General features: G+C 34.3%; 1 protein-coding gene and 1 long non-coding RNA gene across 7 annotated transcripts; one reads left to right on the top strand and one right to left on the bottom strand.

Moving 5' to 3' along the window:
* Positions 1-12,070: 12,070 nt before the first annotated feature.
* Positions 12,071-12,964, bottom strand: LOC138133473 (uncharacterized). Its single transcript, XM_069051409.1, has 2 exons — positions 12,805-12,964; positions 12,071-12,749 (listed from the first exon to the last, which is right to left on the bottom strand). Exons 1-2 carry the CDS (start codon positions 12,853-12,855, stop codon positions 12,174-12,176), a joined length of 627 nt encoding a protein of 208 aa, XP_068907510.1. The 5' UTR covers positions 12,856-12,964; the 3' UTR covers positions 12,071-12,173.
* A 2,945-nt stretch (positions 12,965-15,909) lies between these two features.
* On the top strand, positions 15,910-22,431 carry LOC138133167 (uncharacterized). Of its 6 annotated transcripts, none has more exons than XR_011160265.1 (8): positions 15,910-16,145; positions 19,653-19,966; positions 20,018-20,188; positions 20,241-20,355; positions 20,407-20,655; positions 21,211-21,358; positions 21,407-21,645; positions 21,695-22,431. It is a non-coding gene; the product is annotated as an uncharacterized lncRNA (long non-coding RNA). The 6 variants fall into 6 exon arrangements; XR_011160264.1 differs by having other exon boundaries at positions 15,911-18,256; positions 21,493-21,645; XR_011160268.1 differs by having other exon boundaries at positions 15,912-16,145; positions 19,850-19,966; positions 21,493-21,645.
* Positions 22,432-27,030: the final 4,599 nt, after the last annotated feature.

Genomic DNA, 27,030 nt, shown 5'->3' with positions numbered 1-27,030 from the left:
CAAGTGTGTCCCAGACGTGTTCGATTGCATTGCATTGAGGTCTGGACTGCGGGGGAGGAGCAATCTGAATGTTATGGGACGGACATTAACCTGCTGCAGAATTAATTCTGGACCCGTATTCTCTGCAAACGGTACCACGTGTGGTTCATCTATGTATCTCCGAGCAGTCATAGACCCTTCACGAATTACCACCAGCTCCATGCATCCATTCAAAATTATCCCACCCCAAACAACCATTATGCCGTGCCGTCCAAATACTGTTCCTCTTGGTGTTTCCACACTCGAACTCGTCCATCAACGAAGACTGTATAGTGGAACCAGAAATATAGTGATTTTATGAGGGATGGAGTACATTAACTTGAGAGGGTCAATTATGGCAGGACAATAAACTTCTGGCACTCGTCGCGCGACTGGGCCCTACCTACCTTTGTCTCCGATGGTCCATTTTCAGACGGTTCAAAAACATCTGTCATAGAAGATTTATAACTCTCTTCAAGTTGGTAATAAAAGTGACCCCAAAATTCTAAAAGAAATTATCGACCAGAGTCCATAAAATCACTATATTTCTGGTTCCACTATACCACCAACTGACAGGTATTATTAATAAATTCGGTACGGTTTTATTTTATTGCCAGGGTTTATTTATTTATAGGCTTGCACAAGATAAATTCTTTACGAAACTTTAATCATGTAACTGTTGAAAACGATTAAACTCTCGACATACTCGTAAGTAATTTTTAATATTAGGTACAATATGTTAGGTACCAAACATTTTCAGAACAAAACGATGAACATTTTATAGGTTGCTTGAATATTCTGAAATGGTTTGAATCATCAGTACCTATAGGTAGTTAAAAATTAAATAGCGGAAAGCTTTCTTGTAATGAGCTTTTGAAGGCTTAAAATCGAATATGTTCTGATCTTTAACCAGAAAAATAAAAGTAGCTCTATTGAAAAACTTTTGAGCTAATCTTGAGGAAAAATTTGAGCGAATAAAAGAAGGCTTACTTTTAAAGTTTTATACAAATAATGTAACACTTAAAAACGATAAAGCTAATATTACAAAATTCTGTATCAAACAACACAAATAAAGATCTTATTTTGCTTTTTAAAAATTTTATCACGACATGTCAATTGTATACAATATACATATGTATCTCATCTGATATTTATCCACTTGTTTTATTTGTTACAACACGATTAATTTAAAAAAATTAAAAGATTTTGTAGGATATTCAACAAAATGATTAGTCGCTTGGTGGTCTAAATAACTTCCAAATATAGATCAATACCAACAAATAAACGAAATAATCAATAACCGGTATAAACAAGCCAACAATCGTGTTTTTTCGAACGGCTTAACGTGTCAAATTAATTTACAATGGGAACAGACATGTTGATTAGCTTATACGTTTACATTTCTTCAACTCGAAAATGGGAATACACTTTACACTAAGATTGGTAAGTGGTAATAATTGTGTAATAGTTGCGGAAAAATTCAGTACTCCCGGAACCTCGGTTGATTTCTTATTTATAAGTACTTAGTTTTAAACTCCATTCATTTTCAAGCAAAATCGAAATCGCAAGTACAGAAGGAAATCAGTCTTTTGTGTAGAAGGAGAGGAGCACGAAAGAAAACAAAAAAACAAAAGTGGCCGTTTGCCGTCAAGTCAAGTCAAGTCAAAATAAGTATGTACATTTATTCAGTTTTCATAAGATACATGTCATGGGTATATTAGATAAAGTGGGTACAGGTTGCAAAGACACACTTGTCATTTACAACAGCACTTTCATGGCATTAGACATTTGAAATTACTTTAAAACTGTACTAATATGGAAAATATTCAATCCAAACTATGATTTTCTGGTCCCTTTGGTTCAGAAATTTTTTTATTTTTTAATTAGCCTCCTTATGGCATACATATTTTTCTTATGACGTCATGTTTTTTAGCACAATGACGTCATCATTGATTTAATTAAATTAAAATTAAATTAAAAAATAAAATTGACTTGTCCGAGCAATTTTCTTAAAAATATCAGATACCGCTTTTATGAATGTTGATCCTTACTTTATCACCACACTGTATATGTGCTGTCGCTGAGGCTTATGGCTTTGTCAGCAGGCCGTTTGCCGGTCGGCGTCAACTATTTATTAAAAAGTTGGGACCAAACACGACAAAAGGACGAGCGGGGGTGGTTCTGTAAGGACCACCCAAACGGCCCGCGGGTAACAACATCTGCAAACGTTTATAAACTTTGGAAAAATATTGGAAGAAAATAATCGAAAATGACTCCAAGATAACATAAATAGGTCAACATGAGTATGTACACTTATTTTGAAACAACAATTACAATCAACTCAAGGAACTTTATTATCAAGATACAAAAACTTATCTAGCAACAGACAATCCTTCTTTGACAACGATGAAGTAGCAAGAATACGAAAACAAGAGTTCATAATACAAAAACTCTAGTATCAATAGAAATTGGAAACCAATTAAATTGCAGCATTTTTCAAATTTGAACGAATCAAATTGATTTTATAGTGAAATATCATCGAGGAAATTTGTTAGGTCAAAATGAAATGCCAAATTTATATTAAATTAATATTAAATCAATACACACGTGTAACAAACAAGGCCCTAAATATTACATTCAACATATGGGGCCTTCAAATAAATATATATTTAGAGTAGGCGTAGGCGACATTCTAATTCTGTTAACAGTGTAAAGTAATTTTTCTAGGTAACCAATTATTCTCCGGAGTTACACAGGTTACATAGTAAGCTTTTTCCCAATTTCATATTGTCATATTCCGTGGAGGGGGAATAGGGAGAATGCACTACAAAAATTTAAAATATTTTCTAACATAATTTTATTTCGTTAAAATGTCAGACGTTTCCATAGGTTGCTCTAAATATAAATTTATTTGAAGGCCCGGTTGCTGGTATACAAAGAGTTGCGTATATGCGTCAACTCGATAAAAATTTTCTCGAATACAATTCGTGATCTGATTTTTTCTGCAAAATTTGTCAGATAAGACATACGTAGCTTTTGCTTTTGGAAAATTACTACTACTCATGTCTTAAATGACTAATTTTGTCGGAAAAATTAGACCTCTTATTGTGATACACAGGTGTCTCCAAAAACGAAGACGAGACCATAACTTCCTTATTTATCAGAGGATTTTAACTATTTGTACTGCAAATTAAATGGTTTTGAATAGGCTACAATTTACTTAGTTTACTTAGTTACCACAAATGCCTATAAAGTGTCACTTACCTAGAAGGTGGAAATAAATTCACGTACAGTTAGGGACACGGAATTTCGGGCATCATTTTTCTGTCACTTCAAAAAATTGCGATGTAAATCACTCTTTATTGTCAACGTGACATTCAAAAGTCAAATTTTGAAATTTATTTTCTGTACACGTCAATCGCATGTCAATCAAAATCGGCAAACGGTAAAATTGAGGTTAATAATGTAAAGCCTATTTTATATTTTTTGACGGTATATTGACAGTGATGCCCGAAATTCCATGACCCGTAATTTTCCGACTCGGCACCCCCCACTATGCACCACTTTTGGTCACGTGTCAGGTCAGGTCAGGTCAGGTCAGGTCAAGTCGGGTTTTAAGTCCCTAATGTAGGATTTATATTTACTCTTTGTTGATAATTAACAATTTTTACAAGTAGTGCATAGTGGGGGGTGCCGAGTCGGGAAATTATCGCTTCGTGAAATTCCGTGTCTCGAACTGTATAATCCCTAAGCGCTTGAAGGCTAAACTGTCAAAATATTTTTTGAAGTGAAACTTTTTATGGTAGGGGTTTGAAATTCTGATCGGCAATCTTTTTGTGTGACGAAAAGTGGTGGGGGTAAACACTGTCTCGCACAACGATTGCGCCAATATTTCCATCTCACTTAATTTGGAGTCTATATGCCATGCATGATTGTTTTAAACACGCAGGAGGCCACGATATTTTTTTGTTAGATTGGCGTCAGGTCCTGTCATATGACGTTTCGTTATTAAATATTCGTCTTGTTGTCAATTCCCTAATTGATTTAGTGTAATTCAATTATAACCTAAAATAGATTTATTATGCCAAATCACAATATTGCCAACTAAAATGTCAGATTTTCATAGACAGTCCGAATTTGAAACAATCGTGAACGGATAATACAGAGTGTCCTAGAACTGGCGTACATCCCGTTAACTGCAAATGTAAATATTTATTCTGAAATGGATTCTGCAAGAAAAATTGTTTAAATCCATTTTGTTTTTAAGTTACAACGATTTTAATTTAACCAGTCATCGTAGACAAATATGAATTTAATCCATGCGTTTCCTAGGAAACAACAGTTCACGGTAGATTTATCTGTGATCTTTCTGTTGTGATTGGCTAACTTAAAATTGCTGTAGTTTAAAAACTATAAGGTTAAACAAAAAAATTCTAGTGAAATTTTTCTCAGCAGAAAGAGCGGAGCACGTGGTTAACGGGATGTACGCCAGTTCTGGGACAGCCTGTATGTAGTTTCTGAGTTAATCTGTTTGACACGATACAAACATCCCTTAAAATTCTGTCTTTGTCACACTCACGGGATTTATCGTTAAAATATACAATTTTGTTGTAAATAAGCCAAAGTCAAGCGCAGAAAGAACAAGAGCGTGGCGTGAGAGAAAACGTACGAGTGAAGTGACAGTTCAGAATGTGAAAAGAAAACGTGCGAGTGAAGTGACAGTTCAGAATATGAAAAAAAAAAACGGTGTAAATAATAAAGACAATGGATGATATTAATAAAAATAAGCAAATGCTTCGAAGCATTTGCTATTTAGCATTAGCATTTGCTTTGAAGTAAAAGCTTTTTGCTTCTAGCAATTGCTTGTTTTGACGAAAGCATATGCTAGTGACTTGACAAGTAATTGCTTGCCGTTCAACGCAGGGCGCCAGGAAAATGTATCCAAAGTGGTGCCTTGTCTATCATTTTTCCCCTGACAAATTTTACAACATTCTATACAATTGGTTGACTTACTTCCATGAGTTCAGCTACCCCAATCTGAAATCCTATAAATAGTTTAACACTATTTATTACTATATGAATAATTTAATTTTTTCTACTTGGATCAGCCACATATCGCAACAATATTTTTATTTTCATCACCGAAGATGAAGTACCACCACGCGTTTCTTCATCGTCATTCCCAAGAAAATCAGCAATCCACTGAACACTTTCATTTCGGAAATGAAACAATTTTACATCATCTTCTCTTGTAATGGTATTGTCTTTCCTTTCTTTGTAAAATTTACGGTTTCTTGCCACTTGGAACATACTTTTATGATGCTTTAACAGCCGATTTATAACTACTAGTACGACACGAAGGAGAATGTCATTTATCCTAGCAATTGCTTACTATTTCAAGCAAATGCTAAACTTTATTAATACTAAAAGAAGCAAATCCTAATATCGTCAAGCAAATGCTTTCTAAAACGAGCAAAAGCATTTGCTAGCCAGGCCTCACTAGCATTTACTACACTTTTATTAATATCACTTAAAACAATTGCTTATAAAATAGCTAGCAAAAGCATTTGCTGCCCAATGAACCAGCAACTAGCACCTCGGCTCAGCCACCTCCTCTTGCACCTATCAGTGATAACTTACAATATTCTGATTTCCCTGTAATACAAAAGTTTCACTTCTATCGTGCGTCTTTACGACACACTCTCTTTTTTTAATATTCGAACAACCGACGCTTGACTAATATTATTATGCCAAGCAAGTTGCGTGGTTGACGTAATTGGATTATCCATAACATTGACTAATACATCGAGAGCTTGATCTTGATTTGTGCCTGATTTTGGAGGTGCAGACCTTGGGATATCTTTTATATTTACAGTTTCTCTAAATTTTCTAACCAATTTAGACACTGTGGATTGTACAATGAGATTTCTCTTCGGATGAACGTTATTAAATAAATGACAAACATCTTGGTGTGAACGTTGTCAATCTCCATAATCAACCATAATTAAAATTTCAATTCTGTCAGTTTCACTGAGTTTCACCATGTTTACAAATAAAAATGAAACTACAGGGTTACTACTATATACACAATCTCTACTCAAAATCATAGATAATTGATGTACTCGTAAGTTCCGATTGAGCAGAGCTTTATCTAGGGAGCAGAGCAGACCCTGCTGTTGTATAAATAAGCAAATTTTCATGAATGAATTCGATGGTTTCATTTATACTTTGATTAGTTGAGATATAAATAGCAACTACACTGCCCCAAAAAAGTTAAGGATATTGCTGTTTGTGAACAAGAAAGGAAGAACAGGGATCATAATCGATACACATGTTGTGTAATTCCATTCATTTTCAGTCAAATCAATACAGAATGGAACTAAAAAAAAAAACAAAACCTTTGAAATTAAATAAAATTAAAATTAAATTAAACTAAATAATCGGTATTTCGTCCTCGTACTCGTGTAACTTCTCTAATACGACGCATTAAGTTGTGAATCTCTTCCTGGGGGATCTGTTGCCACAAAATAGGGAACAAGTCACTCAATTCCCGAATATTCTCTGGATAAGGCAAATATTCTGCGAGTGTTTCCAAGGTCTCAGGCGGATTCAATGGGGTTGAAGTCCGCAGATCGCGCAGGTAGCTGAAAATGTTGAATTTCCTGCAAATCTAAGTTTTCCAAAACCAATCGTATCCTGTGCAGATGAGCGTTATCATTCATATATCGAGAATATCCTTAACTTTTTTGGGATAGTGTATTTTATGATACACTGCTCCCAGAAATTAACGCATCACTTCTGAAAATGTGAAAATAGTTGATAGTTGTAAATAAATCACAACAAATCAGTTTTTATTCGGGAGTGTTTTAATTTGCAATAAGAGTTAAAAAAATAGTATATTATGATACAAGTTTATAAGGAAGCGCGACGAGTTTCAGAGCACGACGCGTAGCGGAGTGCTTTTAACGTCGCAAGTGCTTTAAAGGCCCTTATAAACGTGTATCATACGCTATTTTTTATTATACCCGCACTACAATCTGAAAATTATAACAAAAAAAGTGAATTGAAATACCTTTTCCGAAGTAATCTGTGTCATTAATCGTTGATATAGAAATGGTCAATTGTTGTTGTTTCGTTGCTATCATAAATTGTATATAAATGTCTATTTATCATTGTTCAAAATGTAGGTGAATTTGTTGTTACCTAAGCAACCCTTAAAGCTTTAGTGTTTTAAAGGCACTTTTTTGCACGCATTTTAGTGTCAAAAACAGGGATTATGATTCAGGTATAATAAAAAATAAATTTATTCACTTATAATTACACGAGAGCTTTTTTTGGTCGAAGTAAACTTGACATTTCAAGGAGAATTTTGTTGCCTGGCAATTTAACGAAAAAAACTGCCTCTGAAAAAATTACGAGTCCGTAGGACGAGTAATTTTTTCTGGCAGTTTTTTAAGTTTAATTGCTAGACAACAAAACTCGAATTATAAATGGCAAGTTTACTTCAACACACAAAAAAGCTTGAGTGTAATTCGGTAAGACAATTTAATTAATACGTAAATCAATTTAATTAATACGTAAATCACTATGATGCAGACCTACTAGAATCAGACGCTTTCAAAAGTTAGGTTCCGTTTTGTCGCTGGAAAAGTTAGGACAAACTTTTTTCGCTGTCATAATGACAAAAACACCGCTGCTTATGGGATTTTTAGTGTATGAATTAAATTGCCAATTATAAAAAAAAAAAAAGAAAAATTGTCATAACTGCCTCTACAAAATAAACTGGAGAAAATGGCTCAGTAGGGTATATTTCCACCTCTAGCATGATTGACGGCTTCACACCGTCTACCCATGCTGTTAGTAGTGGACAGGACATCTGCTTGGTCCTGATTGTCCTAAATAGCTCACCAAGTTCACCCAGCATAGCGGGAGGTGTCTGAAGAGCCCGGACTCGTCTCCTCATCATGTCCCACACATTTGCTATCGGGTTAAGGTCCTGACTTCTTGCTGGCCATTGCTTAGAAGCAATACCGACTTCGTTCAGATACTCGGACACAATTCTGACACTGTGCGGTCTTGCATTATCATGCTGTAAGATGAAATTATCCCCGATAAATGGCATTGTTGGCACATATTAAATAACACGTTAGTGGTTGTGTTTTAAGAGTATAGAAATGGAAAGGCAGACAGGGTTTCCACTGAGCTCGCCCGTCCACAAGAATTAAATGTATAAGGTGAGCACATCGGCTCAAATTCGTTCACTTTTTTTTCTCTTTTTCTTCTTTACATTTCTTCTCATTGTGTCGTGTTTGGTACCTATTCTTTTTATTTTACATTTAAATTTACATCTGACTCTATTAATGGGCTCTGCCTGTTGAGTCAGTCATCAATAATAATAATAATAATAAAATGTATAAGGTGAGCACTACGGCTCAAATTCGTTCACTTAAATTTTGAGGTGAGTGCAAATACATAGCAACATCGGAATAAAATATACAAACAATAATACATTTATTTCAAAAAATTAATAATATTTGTTTCTCCCGTTTTTCGCATTTTGAATTGGGGGAGGGGGGCAATGCCCCTCCTTGCAGCAGCCGCCACTGTTAGTTTGAAAAGTATAGGCCTGCCTGACATCGATTGACGCGCCAAACGGCGGAGCGTGGCGTTTCTCAGTTGGTAAGCAAACAGTTTCGGCTCTCTGAAATTAAGAAATAGAAAAAAAAAGAGTAAAGGGGAAGTGTTTGCTGTGTTCCGGGTACAAAAATATCGAAAAAAAGAATCGGTAATTGAAATTTTAATAATGTATCGGACCTTCAAATAAATATATACTTAGAGTAGGCGTTGACGACGTTTTAGTTCTGTTAACAGTGTAGATAATTTCGTAGGCAACCAATTGTTCTCCGGAGTTACACAGGTTGCATAGTAAGTTTTGTCCCAATTTTATATTAAAATTTTGACATTTAACATTCGTTCTCTTTCCCGTTTTCAGATTGAGTTGTGTTTGTGATTTTATTCGTTTTATTCCTCGTCTCGTGTACAAAAAATCAGTTCTTGTCAGAACTAAAACGAAATCTGGGTCAGTGTTTTACTGTTTTCCGACATTTTTGTGAACAATAGCTTGGCGGCAGTCGTAAAAGAACGATATCGGGCAAGCGTATCTGTCATCGCATTTTTCGTTCATATTTTGTATTTGAAAATGTTTTCGAACGATGGCAGTACCGACATGATCCTATTTACCTCTGGCTTTTGCGACTTTAATTACATACTTATTATTGTTTATTAAACCATACTTTGTTGAGAGAGGTATTTTTCTGTCAGAACTTGGCGTTCATTACGCTGACGTTAAAAGCTATCTATGTTTTATTTATGTGCATTATGATAATTGATAATGTACAGGTAGCCAAACGTAGCTTGATACTTGAGATGCGCAGATGAGAAATCCGACTTGCAAGAAAGACAAAAAATCCTTCGACGGCGTCGTTTACCTACAGTGGATTTCTCCCCACTATTTCTCATAATTTCACTGCGCATCCGTTTCCCAAGTATCAAGCTACGGTTTGATCAAGAATGACTGAATCTGTTGGTAACAATGAAATTTGGCAAATTTGAAATTTACCATCAAAGGTTCATTTTTGAAATAGCATAAATATAAATAAACATAACTGGCATAAGTTAAAAAATCTGCTCAGTGCCAATTACGAGATAAAAAACACCAGTACTTTTCAATTGTTTCATTGCCAACAGACTCAGTCATTGTTGATCACTAAAGCTCGGATTCTATGCAAATTGCATATTTGTTTCTATAACTCTAAAATTTTGGATTTCCTGGGCGTATTAACAAATTTTGAATGAAATTACGTCAATTTGAAAATACATATTTTTCATATTTTAAGTACCTTGAGCATATTTTGGGGAAAAATGCATATTAGTGCATATTTCTCTAATTTTCCAGATTTTTTTTTGGCAAAAGTATGGAATAAATTAATTTAAATTTAAACAATTTTTTACTCTTTGGACGGGTCAGTTTTAGTTTATGAAAATACATATTTTAATACCAAACAAAATTCCAAGCAGTCATTTGTTTTCGACTGAAGATGTATCGCTAGTTTTTTTTAAATGGAAACCCCCTATTTTTTTTTCTTGATTCTGATAGCCCTTTTAATTGTCTAAACGACAGTATAAAAATTTTGTTATCTTACATCAGGAAATTTTTTATGAAAAAAAAATTGGAAAAAATAAATTTTATAACGAACAAAAACAAGTCAAAAAATTGGGATGGAGCCGAGTCGAAGACCCGGCCTAGTAACTTACTCGACATCAATTTAAACCAATCTGAATTGACCCGAGATACCTACCTTATCCTTGTTAACCCACATAAGTCGTCTTCTAATTCTCGCAAATAGTAAATATCATTTCCAACATAAAAACACATGCCCTTTCAACTGGTAATGTCAAATTTCCATGTCATCTCATTATTTTTTCGAGCAACCCCTACCCTCTTCCACCCCTCGTAGTCGGATTGACACCAAACTCTATTCGGTAGTCACTATTACAGAGTTATTTCCAATGGCAAGATCCGAGATTATTTTGTTAAAAGTTTTAGCAGTTATCGCCGTCGATCTAAGAAGACGCAAATAACTTTATAAGTCCGCCATATTGGAAAAATCCGCAAATGGTAAACATCGTTTCCGACATAAAAACACATGCCCTTTCAACTGGTAATGTCAAATTTCCATGTTCACTTATTATTTTTTCGACCTACCCCCACCCTCTTCCACCCCCTGTCGTCCGATTGACACCAAAAGCTTTTCAACTCGAGAGACCACGGGTAAGTTTGTGTTGGTCAAATTTGAAAGCAATCGGTCAAAGCCTTTTGAGTAATCGTGGGAGAACGAAAAGTGGGACAGAGACGCACAGACAGACATCATTCTAAAAACTTCATAAACGTGTTCAGGGGACCTCAAAACGGAAAGATCTGATGAAATTAGCAATCCGAAATTTTGGACCGATCACAATAACTTACCCACCTTTGGTCGGGTAAATTAAAAATTGCCACAATAATTCTGTTACGACAAAAAAAATCCATTAAACGATGCTACTTCCAATTTAAAAAGGACAGACCAGATTTAAACGATCCGGCGGCAACAATGTACTTATTCAAAAAATATAACCTTAAACTGAAAACAACCTAACCTAACACAAAATGTGTCAATTCGCTTTAGGGAATTTAGTTATCACTGAGGTACTGCCAACAAAATCACTAGGTCGTCATAGCTAACTCGGTCCCAAAAAGATCGTGAATGCCAAATTTGTTATATCTAATACACTATAAATATTTCATTTTTGTTGTATTCATGGAAATAAGAAAGAAAAATCAAAGCCACGTTGCCATAAGTTATTTGAGGTAAAACCGACATAAAATTACTTCTTGGAAATGCTGGAAATAATGAAGTAAAGCAAACCTGATCACAATCATTCAGAATTATTTTAACATTGGCTACTCAAAAACAAGTAGTCAAAATCCTTTTTAATATTTAAAATAAACAAGATCAAAGCTGCACCTTTTGAGCCCCCATATCTTCAAATCTAAAAGATTTTTAATTAATTTTCAAATAATTTCTTAACAAGAGTTGATATTGCCCAACTGAGTTGTTCCAGGAATTTTGGGGCACCCGGTATATACAGTTTGTCCTCGGATTGAAATGCAAAACAAAAACAAACCAGCACCTACAATCTACACTTGTAACCGACCACCGGTGCATGGTCAAGAGTCAAGACTCGTTTGAGCTCGGCTACAGTTCAAGTGACCCGACAGGCACTACCTCCGTTGGCTCCTCGGAGGAGCCGCCACTGATAAAAGATAACAGAATGTTCGAATAAACCATAACTTCGTTGCATTTAGATATCAATCAACGCCTTCAAAAATTGCAAAACATGTAATCGTAACACATCTGGAGCGTTTAGAAGGTTTTTGAAAATCAGCAAATAGGTATGTTGAGAAAAATAATCTAAACATTTTTGATAGGTAAGGAAACAATTAAAATCCAAATTGTTCGATTTGTTAAAATTACATTTATTTAATTTTTGCAAAAAAGTAAAGTTTATATTTAGACATTACATATTATTCGTTTAATGCTTGAACTGTTGACAAATCAAACAACGCATGATTTGTAACTGGCAACCAACTGTTTGGCCTTTCCAACAGCAGCATCTGCGCAAGCTGTGATGAGTCCTATTTGTTCATCAATAGCTGCACGATCAATTTCGATTTCATCATTAATCACACCGGGAAGAGCATCTACCTTATCCTTAATGGTCGCAATCACACCATTGAGACAGTCCTCATCGGCTTGACCGCAGATAACAATCTCTTTCTCCTGATCGTAGACCGTTTTCAAAGTTGAATCGGCCAGTCCAGAACTCTTCGTATAGATCAGTGTTATCGCCTCATCGGCTTGAGCGTTGACGCAGGTGTCCACCGCGTCTGAAGTTACTTTCTCTATCAGTTTCAAAGCAGTACGGCATTTACTTGATTTAACGCTTTTAAAAAGTTTTCCAATCTCTTCTATTTGTTTCTGGGCAGCTGCTTTTGTTTCAATGGCTGTTGTGTCTACCTGCACAGACAACTTGGTGTGTTCTAGAAAACCTCCATTGAGGTTGTCACTTGTGGCTTGCCTTAGACCGTTAAGCGCTGCTTCTGCATCGTCCACCAAATCAGATTTGCAGGCCTAAGAAAGAAAGAAAACATTATAATATAATACAACTAGATCTTACAATTCTTACATGGCCCAAAAATAGAGCTCCAAGAGCAAAGAGCAAGAAGTTTTTGTACATGATGTTTGTTTGTCAGAATCTGTGACTGCAGTGGTATGAGCTACAACACCTTTTATACTTTTCTGAAGTGTCGTAGAACTCGAATTATCACTCGTTTTTGATAAAAAATATTTTTCCGATTTGTTGTCAAAAAACTAATCAATCAGATTTTTCTGTTAACGCCTGAGATATTAATAAATCTGTAATGATCACTGCTTTATTCATGTTCTACTAATGTAGATACCATCAAAATACCTATAACAAATACTCTCATTAATGCGACAGCTGTGATAAAAAGATTATCACAATTTTGACAAATTTGAACTCAGAAATGTTTCTACAAATTTGTGGTATAATCTGTTTTTCAATTTACTTAAAAACAGATTTACATACATACAAAAATAATACGAGTATATCCAACCGTTATCTCAATAATAGAGAGAAATGGATTTGCGGATGCGGGATTTCGAGAAAGGATTAGGTCGATGCTCTGAGGAAGTGAGTACTATTTTAAAAGTAGAATGTCAACAGTCAAAGGATATCCACAAAAATGTTAAACTTTGGTGAAAGCAATTAAAACAGGTCTCAATAGAAAATACATGCTGATGTTCCAAAGGTACCGAAAAAGCTCGTAATGGCGGAATAGTAATTTACGCTATAAGTCCGGTAGGTTACTTGTAACAGTACGAGTTAGACATTATGGACGAGGCGACGTTAGGAGCCGAGTCAAGAATGTCTAAACGAGTAGGTACCTGTTACAAGTACTACCGGATGTATATCGTAATGTATTTTATTCGGAATCGTATTGTAATATGCACATTCCTAACCTTATACGAGGGCGGAAAGTTAATCATTCCTTTTTATCTTTACTGCCCTCTCTTGGTCAGTAATAGGCCACTTTCCGCCCTGTTATGACGTTTTTCCAGTGGCGTACACGAATTGTCGAAAAACGGTAGAAATGAAATTGCATCAAATTAATTGTTTATTTGCTAAAAATGTAATGATTCATAATAAAATAGTATACAAACCTCGGTGGGAAGGTGTTTCCTTCCTGTCTCGAGCATTAGTTCACCTCGGCTACGCCTTGGTAAACTATCTTAGCTCTCAACAGGAATGAAACACTTTCCACCTCGGTATGTAATCTACTATTATTTCATACTGGAAGTCTCTTGTGCATCATAATTTTATTTCAAAAATTAAAAAAATCATATTATATTGTGAAAATAGCATTACCTTTTTTCCTGTGGCAACGGCCGTTGCTATTGTTTTTTTAGATCCAATATTTTTTGACTTTTTCACTTTTCAATGTCAGATTTGATGTATAAAAGGAAAACAGTCCGGTAGGTGTTGCTAAGTGACACTTTCCGGATCTGATACCGTTATAACTCACCTACCGGACTCAAATTGATGATGCAAAATTTGACACAGGATGAAATAAAAAAAATTCCTAATGCGAGGCTAATAGTGACAGTATCGAATTTATTAGTAACTAGCAGGGCTTCACTCCGGTAAATTTTAAATATAAAATGTTATTGTTATTAATAAACTCTTAATTAATATTAATTTGGCTTGAGAAACTAATTCCAAATTGCATCTAGTTCAAACGTTTCTCTTTTTGACAAATTGACTAAAAAATTAAATGAGAATCACATTTTTAGATTTTGAAAAAATCAAGACAAAATAGACCTGAATCATACATTAGTTGCAGAGGTTGTACTTTTTGATATATTATCGAGAAAAAATAGTTTCTATTGTTTTTGCAGAAACAAATTACGTGAAATTATAGAGAATAAAATTTATTAAAAAACAAGTCGCATGCATTTTTCCATTGGATCAACAGTTGCGCCACAAATGAAGTGTGAATTTAATCTCCTTCCCGAGTACATTATTTGTTTCCACACTGCAGGTACTTAAGTTTAATCAAGTTAGGTACACAACGGAAAAATAACAGATGCAACGAGTAGGGGTTCTGTAACACATTGGCTGTCATAAATCAACAACTGCAACATTTACGTGATGGCAAAAACTAGTTTGTAGGCTCTTGCTTTTCATGGAGTTCAAAAATTATATCACTATTGCTAATTTTTAACTTAAACCCAGAAAAACAGAGCTAGTGTGCTGTGTGTAATATTGATGACTATTTTCTAAAAATTACTAACAATCTATTGTAATATGTTTGCGATGCTTACAGGAAAAAAGATAAATGCAAAAATGTGTATTCAAATTCTTTATTGTTCAAATGAAAACATTCTGAAAAAGAAGCAAAAGAGCAAAATTAATAATGGGTATGACCTCCTCTAACACGCAAAACTTGCACATGACCAAGGGGCATACTTTCAATTAAATTTCGAATAACCTGACGAGACATCTCTTCCCATTCTTCCAGAAGGATTTCCTCAACGTGTTGAAGGTTCCGGAGTGGGTGACTTTAATCATGTAACTGTTGAAAACGATTAAACTTTCGACATACTCGTAAGTAATTTTTAATATTAGGTACAATACGTTAGGTACCAAACATTTGCAGAACAAAACGATGAACATTTTATAGGTTGCTTGAATATTCTGAAATGGTTTGAATCAATAATCTTCGATGACTTTGCAAGCTTTGTCACCGGAAATCTAACATTTCATCAGTACTTATAGTTAAAAATTAAATAGCGGAAAGCTTTCTTATAATGAGCTTTTGAAGGCTTAAAATCGAATATGTTCTGATCTTTAACCAGAAAAACAAAAGTAGCTCTATTGAAAAACTTTTAAGCTAATCTTAAGGAAAAATTGCAGCGAATAAAAGAAGGCTTACTTTTAAAGTTTTATACAAATAATGTTATACTTCAAAACGATAAAGGAAATATTACAAAATTTTGTATCAAACAACACAAATAAAGATCTTATTTTACTTTTTAAAAAATTTATCACGACATGTCAATTGTATACAATATATGTATCTCATCTGATACTTATCCACTTGTTTTATTTATTACAACACGATTAATTTAAAAAAATTAAAAGATTTAACAAAATGATAAGTCGCTTGGTGGTCTAGATAACTTCCAAATATAGATTAATACCAACAAATAAACAAAATACCTAATCAATAACCACTATAAACAAGCCAACAATCGTGTTTTTTCGAACGGCTTGACGTGTCAAATTAATTTACAATGGGAACAGACATGTTGATTAGCTTTTCCGTTTACATTTCTTAAACTCGAAAATGGGGATACACTTTATCCTAAGATTTGTTAAGTGGTAATGGGTACCAAAGGACACACCATTTGAAAGTCCCATGCATTTGCTTCATTGTATTGTATGTAAGTACTTAGTTTTAAACTCCATTCATTGTATTGTATGTCAAGCAAAATCGAAATCGCTAGTACAGGAGGAAATCAGTAAACAAATTTTCCAAATTTATTTTAATGCAAAAATAGGAAGCCCTTCAAAATGATAAAAAGAATACATTGTTACCACCGGCCGGCCCTCTGGAGTGGTCGAACTGTCGAGTCCATCTTAGGGGCCGGTGTCGAGATTTGTTGACCGATGCCTTTATTAACGCCGGAGTAGCACATGCATCCTGTCGAAGAAGACAGCCGTTTCGCAATACAGCCGGTTTATACCCGGACAGTCAGTCTTTTGTGCAGAAGGAGAGGAGCACGAAAGAAAACAACCTTCTCTTCTTAGAGCAAGTAAAAAAGTGGCCGTTTGCCGTCAAGTCAAGTCAAGTCAAAATAAGTACATTTATTCAGTTTTCATAAGGTACATGTCATGGGTATATTAGGTATGTTATTACAGGGTGTATATACAGTGTGGTGATAAAGTAAGGATCAAAATTTATAATTGCGTTATTTAATGTTTTCAAGCAAAACGTTCGGACAGGTCAATTATTTTATTTTTTAATTAGCCACCTTATGGCATAAATATTTTCCTTATGACGTCATATTTTTTAGCATAATGACATCATTGGTTTAATTAAATTAAAATTAAATTAAAAAATAAAATTGACCTGTCCGAGCGATTTTCTTAAAAATAACAGATAAAGATAACGCTATTATGAATTTTGATCCTTACTTTACCACCACTACTATGTATTTATTAAAAAGTTGGGCCCAAGCGAGACAAAAGGACGAGCGGGGGTGGTTCTGTAAACGGCCTGCGGGTAACAACATCTATAAAGGTTTATAAACTCTGGAAAAATATTGGAAGAAAATACTCGTAAACGAAAATGATTTCAAGATAACATAAATAGGTCAACATGAGTACACTTATTTTGAAACAACAATTACAATCAACTCAAGGAACTTTATTATCAAGATACAGCATTTTTCAAATTTGGACTCAAAAAACTGCCAGAAAAAAATACTCGTCTTTCGTTAAATTGCCAGGCAACAAAATTCTCATTGAAATGTCAAGTTTACTTCGACAAAAAAAAGCACCGAGCAGAGTGAAAAAACAACCAGCAGAGTGAAAAACAACGGGCAGTTTTTCAGCGAAAACATGTATGTCAAAATAAAACGTCAAATTTATTAGGTCAAAATGAAATGTCAAATTTATATTAAATTAATACACACGTGTAACAAACAAAGCCCTAAATTTTACATTCAACATCATTCTTTACTGTATAATAATTGCTGGTGCAAATGGTTACGTATATGTATGCGTCAACTCGATAAAAATTTTCTCGAATGCAATTCGTGGTCTAATTTTTTCTGCAAAATTTTTCAGTTAAGACATTGGTAGCTTTTGCTTTTGAAGAACTAGCTTGAGATAGGCAACATATGGCAAACTAAGAGATGTGTTGAATACTCAAATACCGATTTAATGACAGTTCTAAAATTATTTCAAAGTTTTATTTAAAAAGTCGTAAATTAAATGCCGCGTGTGACTTGCCTTCGACTCGTGAATAACAGACAACATGATACATCGTTAAGTAATATACAAGTCATTATAAATGATTGTCCCATCGCAGTAGGCGTTGGCGACGTAGTTGAATGTGGCGCAAGCCTCATAACATGAATGGGACTATCGGCGGATAGGTCGGTAATCGAAATCTGTCTACTAGTTTGTCTAACGTTGCGAGGCTATCTGCACATGAAATTTATGTACGTTTTCAATGCCAACTGCGATGGGACAATGGGATAATGACCCTGTACAATTATTCACAATGTAGTATGCATAAGTGGCTAATTAATTGCAAAATAATTGTTTAAAAAAATGCATTCATTATCTAATAATTATATCTAAACTATGCACTTGTATCAGCCTTCAACCATTACATAATATTTTATTTAAAAGAAATGCAGTGGTTGTTGAATAACAGTTTATCAGCTTGCCCAATATAATCGAATATACTTAAGAAAAAGGGTGTGTGTGCTTAAGTCCGCACGACAGAAGTGAAAACTTTTATGACGTTCGCAGTTGATTTTAGGTAATTAATATATACCTATTATACAGGGTTATTATAAATGATTGCAGTCGAAGCAGGCCATGCCCACTATCACTGTCATTTTTTAGGTGAAAAGTGCGGTGATGAGAATTTTATTTTATTTTTTTTTTAATAACGATTGAATCCAAAAATATTGGTTGTTTTGCACCCAATTTAACCGCTGTGTGTGAACGGTGTGTACTCATTTATTCACATCATTTTGATGTTTTTTATATGGAGCGGCAACCATAAATTTTACGTTCAGTTTTTACGCCTTCTTGGACTACAATCATTTATAATAAGAATAACCCTGTATAAATTATATTATAGATAAATATCGATTAAATCATTTATTTTCATTTTAACAATCTACAAAAGAAACAACGGGCTTGTGATAGCTAAAATACGAAATAAATAGTTCAAATCTATCGTATGATCAAAAAGTCTTTGGAATGCGATAGCCATGAAATGTGAAAATCATCTCAGAGTCAGTCATTGTTGATCACGCTGTACGTTTTGCGACCTGTAATAGGGATCAAGATAGCTTTATAAATCGTATTTTGGGTTGAATTTTTACCTGGTCAAGCTCCTCATCTTACGTGAATGATACTGTATATGGGTTTTCATAGATTAATTAAAAATTTTAAATTGAAAATAAGATGATGTTTGAAATATTATTATGTTTGTGTATATTAAGGATCTTGTTGGGAAACGACAAAATGAAAATAAAACTCAATAATTATATCTCACGTGTTTTTTTTTTTTTAATAAGTATATACATACATATCTCAAAGTGTAACTTTAATTATAGCGTAAATAATAACCTATTGATTTACATATCATCAAATGTAATTAAGCGACTCGTAAAACATCGCTAGAATGAAATTCAAATGGTTTTAAATATTATTATCAGTACCTACTTAACTAGCAATCAGTGCGTGATTGAAAGATCGTATAAATTAATAGAATATGCAAAAACTAAATACCTACTCATCGATTTTAAACAATTTCATAGATACATACAAAAGTTTCATTAGAGATAAAGTGTCCATAAGATGGGAAGAAAATCTTCGTTATAACAAAGTTTCATATAAGATCTGTTTTAGTTCCTTTATTAGTCATTTTTTTGCATAAACGAACTGATGTGCATACTGGCACATAACATATATTTTAATTTTTTCTTAACATTGTTTCTTCATGAGGAACTTTTTCTATACTCTATCAGCATCAATTTTGATAACACTCATTAATAAAGTGCTCTTTCAAACGGAGATCCTGAGATTTTCCAAAATGTCCGGGTTGAATAATACTCAAGATTTGTCGATAGCTCTGCACAATCCAGTCTTCAACGCCAACTTTAAGGATTAATTTAAATGAACACCCGATCTTTTATTTACAGACTATTACTGCAATCTCACTTCTTATACATATAAAAATTGCCAAGTGAAGATTCATTGATGGTTACAAGTGACGTCACGGTAGCAATATTCATGATTAGCAGATAATCTAAAATTAGCAAATTGCAGTTATTAGGCTAAAATTGTGCAGTAAATCTCGATGCTGCTAAAATATTTAATATTATTATCGGTGCTTCAGCCAATTCTACGTTGTTTTAACTCAAATCGTAACAACGTCTGCACAACCTTTAGAGATTACAATAATCCGGACGGAAACAAAAACTGTTACTACGACCCGGATACAACCCTAGAAATGGTGAGTTTTTCCATTTTTATTCTTTGCTTAGTAATATGAAATCAATTTTAGCCAGCAATTATTAAAAAATATGCAAATGCTCTTGAAATTCACAAAGTGACAACAGATACATTTTAACACTATTTCGTATACCAAGAACCAACCCCAAGGGAGTGATTTTGCTCCACCACTCCATCGCTACTCACTCCCAAATTTATTTGTGGCAAGGCAACGAGTCTCTTGGTGAGTTCAATACTAACATTTCCTGCTTATTACGTCATTGTTTAATGTTTAGCTATCACATTGTGGCGTAACGGTTTTGATGTTTGACTGGCAAATCAACGGGGTACTTCTTATTCTGACAAGCATGTAACTCTTTCCATTCATGATTTTCGCTACTGGGACTTCTAGTAGCTTTAATGTATTTCTTTTGGTTGTTAATCTACTACAACTCTTTTTAGTATCCTGGAAATGGGCTTGTATGATGTGAGCGCCGAAATTAAATTAATCAGGGAAAAAACAAATGGGAGAAAAGTTATTTTCTTTGGACATTCTTTAGGATCTGCTATTGGTCTCGTCTACTCACACTAAAAGTCGAAGAAGCTAAGAATTATTTGAAGACCATGATTCTTCTATCGCCGCCGTGCTATTTCGAACATGTCACAAATTATGCTGTCATTTTTTTAAAGCAGTTTGTATCAGTTCTTGAGGTAGATATGTTGTCAATATATTTTTTTACAAATAATTTCTTATCTTCAAAAATAATCCATTATGCGACATGTTTTGAGTTCGTAAAATAGTCATTTTAGAGAGCGAATACAAAATACATAGTAATATCTGTTCACGTTGGAATGAACATCAGTGGTGCAAATGACCTGACCTGTTACTATGACAACTCATATGAAAGTTAATGCCAAATGTGTGCGATTTGCACTACTGATGTTCAATCCAACGTGAACAGGATATATATTTTGTTATTAGGATTAGAAGTGGTACTTTTTTGACGGGCAATTTATTTGCATAGCGAGGCGAAACGTAGCGTAGCCAAGCTACTGCAATAATTGCATGTTTGTCAAGTTATCGATAATTTTGTCGAGTGAACGAATGTTCACACACATTTTTAATAAACATCTTTTCGATGGTTAAGCACTTATGGAAGATTCAAACCATTCACCATTCATGATTTATAATGAAATATGTAGTAATACCCTTGCAATTTTATTATTATCTCTAATAATTTTCGTTTAACTGTAATTTGATTCCAGACGTTCACAAATACTTTTCGAATGGGTAGCCCACTAATCCTCCTGTCGTTTCTACTTCCGATATCTAAGGTCATCTTACGACTTTTCCCTGCAGGGTTATTCGTAACAAGTGTCTTCATATGGGTTTTCTGTAGATACACCCCTGCCGGTAACTACTCAAATCTTTAAAAAAATTATAATAACACCAAACATTCAGACCTTTTTCAACTACAACGCTGCAATTTATGGAAACAATTTTTCCTGGAAAACTGCCATTCATTTACTGTAATTGTCAAATTTTAGCCATCGATTTCAAAAGTATGACTATGGGAAAGAAAGGAATCTGAAAATTTACGGTGAAGAAATACCGCCCCTTTATCCCATTGGAAAAATATCGGTTCCAACATTGATAGTGTCAAATGATAAAGATAACCTGATCACTCAACACTTCAACAGGTAATCTTACAATTGACATCTGTTTTTTGATTATTTAAATTTTTGCCAGGATTCTGAATCTTTGTTCAAGGAGCTATCGTCTGAAGCTAAAGTTCATGGACACTGAAAGCTTTCTAGATTAAATCACTTAGACTATCACATTGGACTGTATCGAAAAGAAATTTTTATGAACGATTTATTGACATTTCTAAATAATTTATGATGAATGATTTGAGTAGGTATTAATAGTTATTTTTATATTAAGTGCGCGAAGAGAGTGTTTTTTGTGCATGAAAAGGTCTTTTACGCCGAGACGAAGGTCGAGGCAGTATAAGCCTTTGAATGCACAAAAACATCTTCGCGCACGAAATATAAACAATATTTTTTCTATAATTGATTCAAAAAATTGAAATTAAAAATTCAAATTTTTGAAGGAACTCTGAAGTTTCAGTGCAGTGACCATGTTGCTAGGTAACTAATAAAAAACAGTGCGTGAAATGAAAAACAGAAATAGTCGTATGCGTGAAATTGCATTTCACACACTGTTTTGTATGGTTTCTGTGGTTTCAATCTTACTAACAATGCAAAAAAAAATACACGTCAGGAAATGACCCACTTCAGGCACAGATAACTATGCGTCAATTTCCAATTCAATTTTTTGAATCAATTATAGAAAAATATTTTTTGTAGATAGGTAATAATGATTTTTAGTAAGTGTGAATTGTAAATTTCTTTTTTGATTACCACATTGCATGGTTTTATATCTAACTTGTAAAAGTAGTTCCAATAAAAATTATGCATTTTTTAGGTCATTTTTTACTATATACACAATTCACTTCATTTATTTGATATAATTTGTTGTTTTGTTGTTCACAAAATTATATGGGTAATCTTTGACAAACAGTTGCTTTACTTTCGTTTGCTTTTCGGTAACTGTTTTACCAATATAAACGTGAATCATTTGCCCAAGGCGAAATCCTTCTCATTGTGAAAATTGTACTGCTCGGAATCACCGGAGACCTATTTGGAGCCTAATTTTCTGATTTTTCATTTACGTTGCTTTCGTTGAAAAATTCGAATTCAAATCTAACACAGCTAGTCTTTCATTCGTTCTACTCTAGCGGTGGGGCTAGTAGAAGGAACATTTTGCAACGAACCAATTTAACGACTTTGTGGCATCGGAGGAGTTTGTAGAAGGCTTTTATCCCAAGGACTATACTGATTTTGTCTTTTTCTACCTTCTCCTTTTTCTCAAAGAACATATAGAACCAGAATAGGCGTCCTTTGTTTTTCGTCGTTTGCTTAAACCCCTCCACCAACGACAAGGTCTCATCGCTCCTTGGAGGGGGACCTGACCAGACCTACTCTGCTGCGTTTTCTTAGCCTTGCCTTTGCAATTTTTTCTATTTCTATCTATCTCGTTTAATTTAATCCATTATAACCCATTTACACAACATTTCATTCAAACAGAAATATCATCAATGTGCAACGTAGTTCCAGACTTAAATACATTATTAAATACATAATGATAACTTTTAAAATTACTTCTAAAGAATTATTTTTCAAATCAAGCTTTAGAACATTTTCAAAACTTTTGCAAAACGTTCAACTCGTAGCCTAATTTTACGACATCAAGTTTCGCCTCCAATCAGGGACGGTTTTTCAATAAGTTCTGCTGTGCTGCAGAATGGGCAATTTTTTAACTTGAATTCACTCTTATTAAATTATTCCGATCACATGAAAATCATTAGCGACAGAATCCAACAAATTAAAATTAACTTTTACTTTACACTTAAATGAACTTACAACATTGATATTTAACACGGGCAGTAACATTGAACGTAAATATATACAGGGTTATTCATACAAGAATACGACCCGCACGAACCTAACATGCAACCCAAATTACATCTCTATTACAAAAATCATGGTGCCTGTAATGTAATTTGGGTTGCATGTTAGGGCATGCTTTATTGTCATTATGATTACCGTCTTGATTATGATTGGTATTTTTTGGATGCTAGATTTCAAAATTCGAAATTATTTTGTCATTTTCTACTACACAGAACGTTTACCTCAGGTTATTTATGTACGACTGCTCTAATTTTGTTCATTCATGTCGGATTTTTGGAATATCTGAGTTTAAATTGATTGGCAGATTAACAATATGCATGTCAAAATGACAAGAATCAAAACTGGGGTTACAGTTCCTAAAGGTTTATTTACACTTTATGCGAATGTCAAGATAGTGACGGATAAAATTTTTTGGCTGCCATAGTACTCTTGTGTTAATAATCCTGTGTACTGAGACATTTTTTTTAACTTTGAACATAATCCATTATGTTCAGTTAAAAAAACACACGTCAATGCATGTATCTAATTAAATAACCAATGTTACGTCAAAATAGCTACTTGAAAATTAAGAAAAAAAAACGATAATAATTGTAAAAAAATAAAAAAATGTTTGAATTATTATTGTAATAAGTACGACTACTGTTCGTGACTAGGACTGTAATGAGGTGCTGGTATTTGTGGAAAAATCGGAAATGTTGTATTTGAGTTTGTCAGTCGCGCAATTCCACAACAACCCTAACGTTTTTGTGTCTGCTTGCAAATCTAGTGTTATAAATTTTGAAATTTCGGATGAATCGGTTGATTTTGGCAAAAGTTCGGCACAGTTCGACGCCCACTTGCACAACTGAAAGCCGCCGCCTTTTAAGATTGATGTAATTTCATCGCGTATTTGAATCGCTTCGTTTAATGAATTTGTACCTGTCAATAAATCATCCATGTAGAAGTCTCTTAGGATTATTTTACTGGCTAATGGATATTTTTGAATATTTTCATGCGCTAGTTGTTGCAATGATCTCACGGCCAAAAATGGAGCGCATGCTGTACCGTATGTGACGGTTTTGAGTCTATACATTTCTAGAGGTTTTGACTGATCATCACGCCATAATATTCTTTGATAATCTCGATGTGACTCTTGCATTAAGATTTGTCTAAACATTTTAGCTATATCGCTACTGAGTACTATCGGCGCCATCGAAATGTGAACGCCAAATTTTCCTAGTGTGTGTTGAAGCATCAATCATAGGCGTGCGTTAATGTGACAGATTTGTGACAATTTTCACAAACATAATTAGTCAACAGATTTAATTTATTTTTAAACAATATACCTGCCACGACACTTGACCGATATGGGAAAAGCGAGGGCTGTTGCCAAACTCGACGAAAATTGTAAAAATTGTAATAGAAAGTTATAGGTAATAGAAATCTTTTCTTAACTTCCATACATATAGTACGCCAGTGAACAAAGTTTTATTTAATGTAGAACAAAACAGAAGATGTTTCTATGGCACCAGAAATTCGTTCACATTTCGTTGGCGCCGATAGTACGTATTGATATGTTCTGAATCTAGTCAAAATGCTAAACAAATCCTCTTGCAACGTAGGACCTATCATTAATTGATCATTCAGACTAATACCATTTGTTGTTTTGGCGGATGCGTCGAAAACTCGCGTTGTTTTTGTACTGATTGAGTGTTCCTTGATTACTGCATGATGAGGCATATAGTAACACTTGTCGGTTTCTATTTGACTACCTGGTACCCTTTCCATGTGGTCAAGTGCCAGTTATTCATGAATGAAATCTGAATAACTGTTTCTCAGCGCGGGGTCTCTTTGAAGTTTGGTCTCCAAAGCAATAAACCGTTTCGTCGCCGTCTGCAAGGAATTTCCTAATCCAGTTTTTGTGTAATTATTGGGACAATTAATGGATCCCATGAATTTGTGTTTATGTTTAGAACCTTAAGCGCCTCTAAATTGGAAATGACGGTGTCTAATAATTGTCTTAGACCTGAATATATGGTTTTGTTGAGAGGAGGTGCATTAAGTATGGCTTGAACATGTTCTTGCACAATGAGTCTTGTATTTTTGTATCGTTTTTTGAGTGTGTCCCAAGCGATTGCATAATTGGCCCCTGATATTTTTAAAGATTCAATGCATTTTAAAGCTTCACCCTTAAGAACTCCCTTTAAGTAATGAAAGCGTCTAATATTGTTTAAACCTATGTTTTCATGAATTAAACTGTTGAATGTGTCATGAAACGAGGTCCATTCTGAATAAGACCCACTAAACTGTGGTAAATTCAACTGTGGTAAATTTACATTGACTTCCTGTGAAGTATCTTGGACATGACTATCTATGACAGATTGCATCATGCTCTTTGTATCGAAATATGAATCTTCAAACGTTTCGCGATCGTTTGTCTCTGATGCGGTATTGTCAATTAATTCAATTTGGTATTGAACCTCCCTGAACTCCTTGTAGAGATCATCTAGGGCTGACATGCGTGATTTAATTTTGTTTACATTATCACCTGGTGGGAATGATGCAACAAATTTTGATATTCTGTTAAGCTGAGCTATTATTTGATTTTTCTTGAGTATTAATTCTGCTAACTCAGGCATTTTGAAATGAAATATGTGATTGAAATGAATTAAAGCTGAATTAAATGTGTCGCTCACGGAATGGATCTGAACGGGAATGATATAGGAATATAGGATGCTCACTGACCTGACTGGTATGTCTTGGACCAACTTGGTGGACTTCTGTTGTTGTCGGATGCTGCTATGGTGATTTCGCTGATGCACGAATTAAATCACTTATCACTAATCACTAACTCGATGGACTCTATGGACCAACAATATGTTCGTGACTAGGACTGTAATGAGGTGCTGGTATTTGTGATTTTGTGTAAATTGTTCGAAGGACCTGATGATTAAAACTCAATGTTTTAATTTTAACAATATATATTCCAACAACAATGAAAGTGGACCGAACTGTCCGGTGGTTAATACAGAAGTTCTCTCTGTTTGAGAGTTTATCTTGCCAGGTAAGCTACCTGCAGGGTAGTGCCCACCCTTGACGGACCAAACTACCTGCAGATGCGCCAACAAATACAATAATTTATAATTATGATTTTAGAGGACATTATTTGATTTATTCAGGAAATAGGGTTACAAATTCTTGTTAATTCTGTAATTTATTGCCATGTGGTAGTGTATTATTTTACCAAAGCAGTCATGTTGGTATTTGCAGTCACCCTAGGTTACGACTGACACGTTTTGAAGTACTGTTTTTATAATGTAATTGACGTAAACTAAAGGGTGTTTTTTTAAATTTGGCGTCGAAGTAGGCGTTGGAGAGTCGATTGAGATCGCACCACTCGTGTAAGGCGTAAGATTTAAACAGCTGATCCGTGATCCGTAACCTGTATAGTGCGCTCACAATCGACAGTTCAACACCTACTTCGACGCCAAATTTAAAAAAACACCCGTTGCATAACCTGTACATATGTATGTAAGTAGTATGTTTTTTCTTAAAAAAATGTAAGAAAAGTCT

Source organism: Tenebrio molitor, chromosome 6 (genome assembly GCF_963966145.1).
Source record: "Tenebrio molitor chromosome 6, icTenMoli1.1, whole genome shotgun sequence".
Classification (NCBI taxonomy): Eukaryota; Metazoa; Arthropoda; class Insecta; order Coleoptera; family Tenebrionidae; genus Tenebrio; species Tenebrio molitor.
This window is presented reverse-complemented; position numbering and strand designations above follow the sequence as displayed.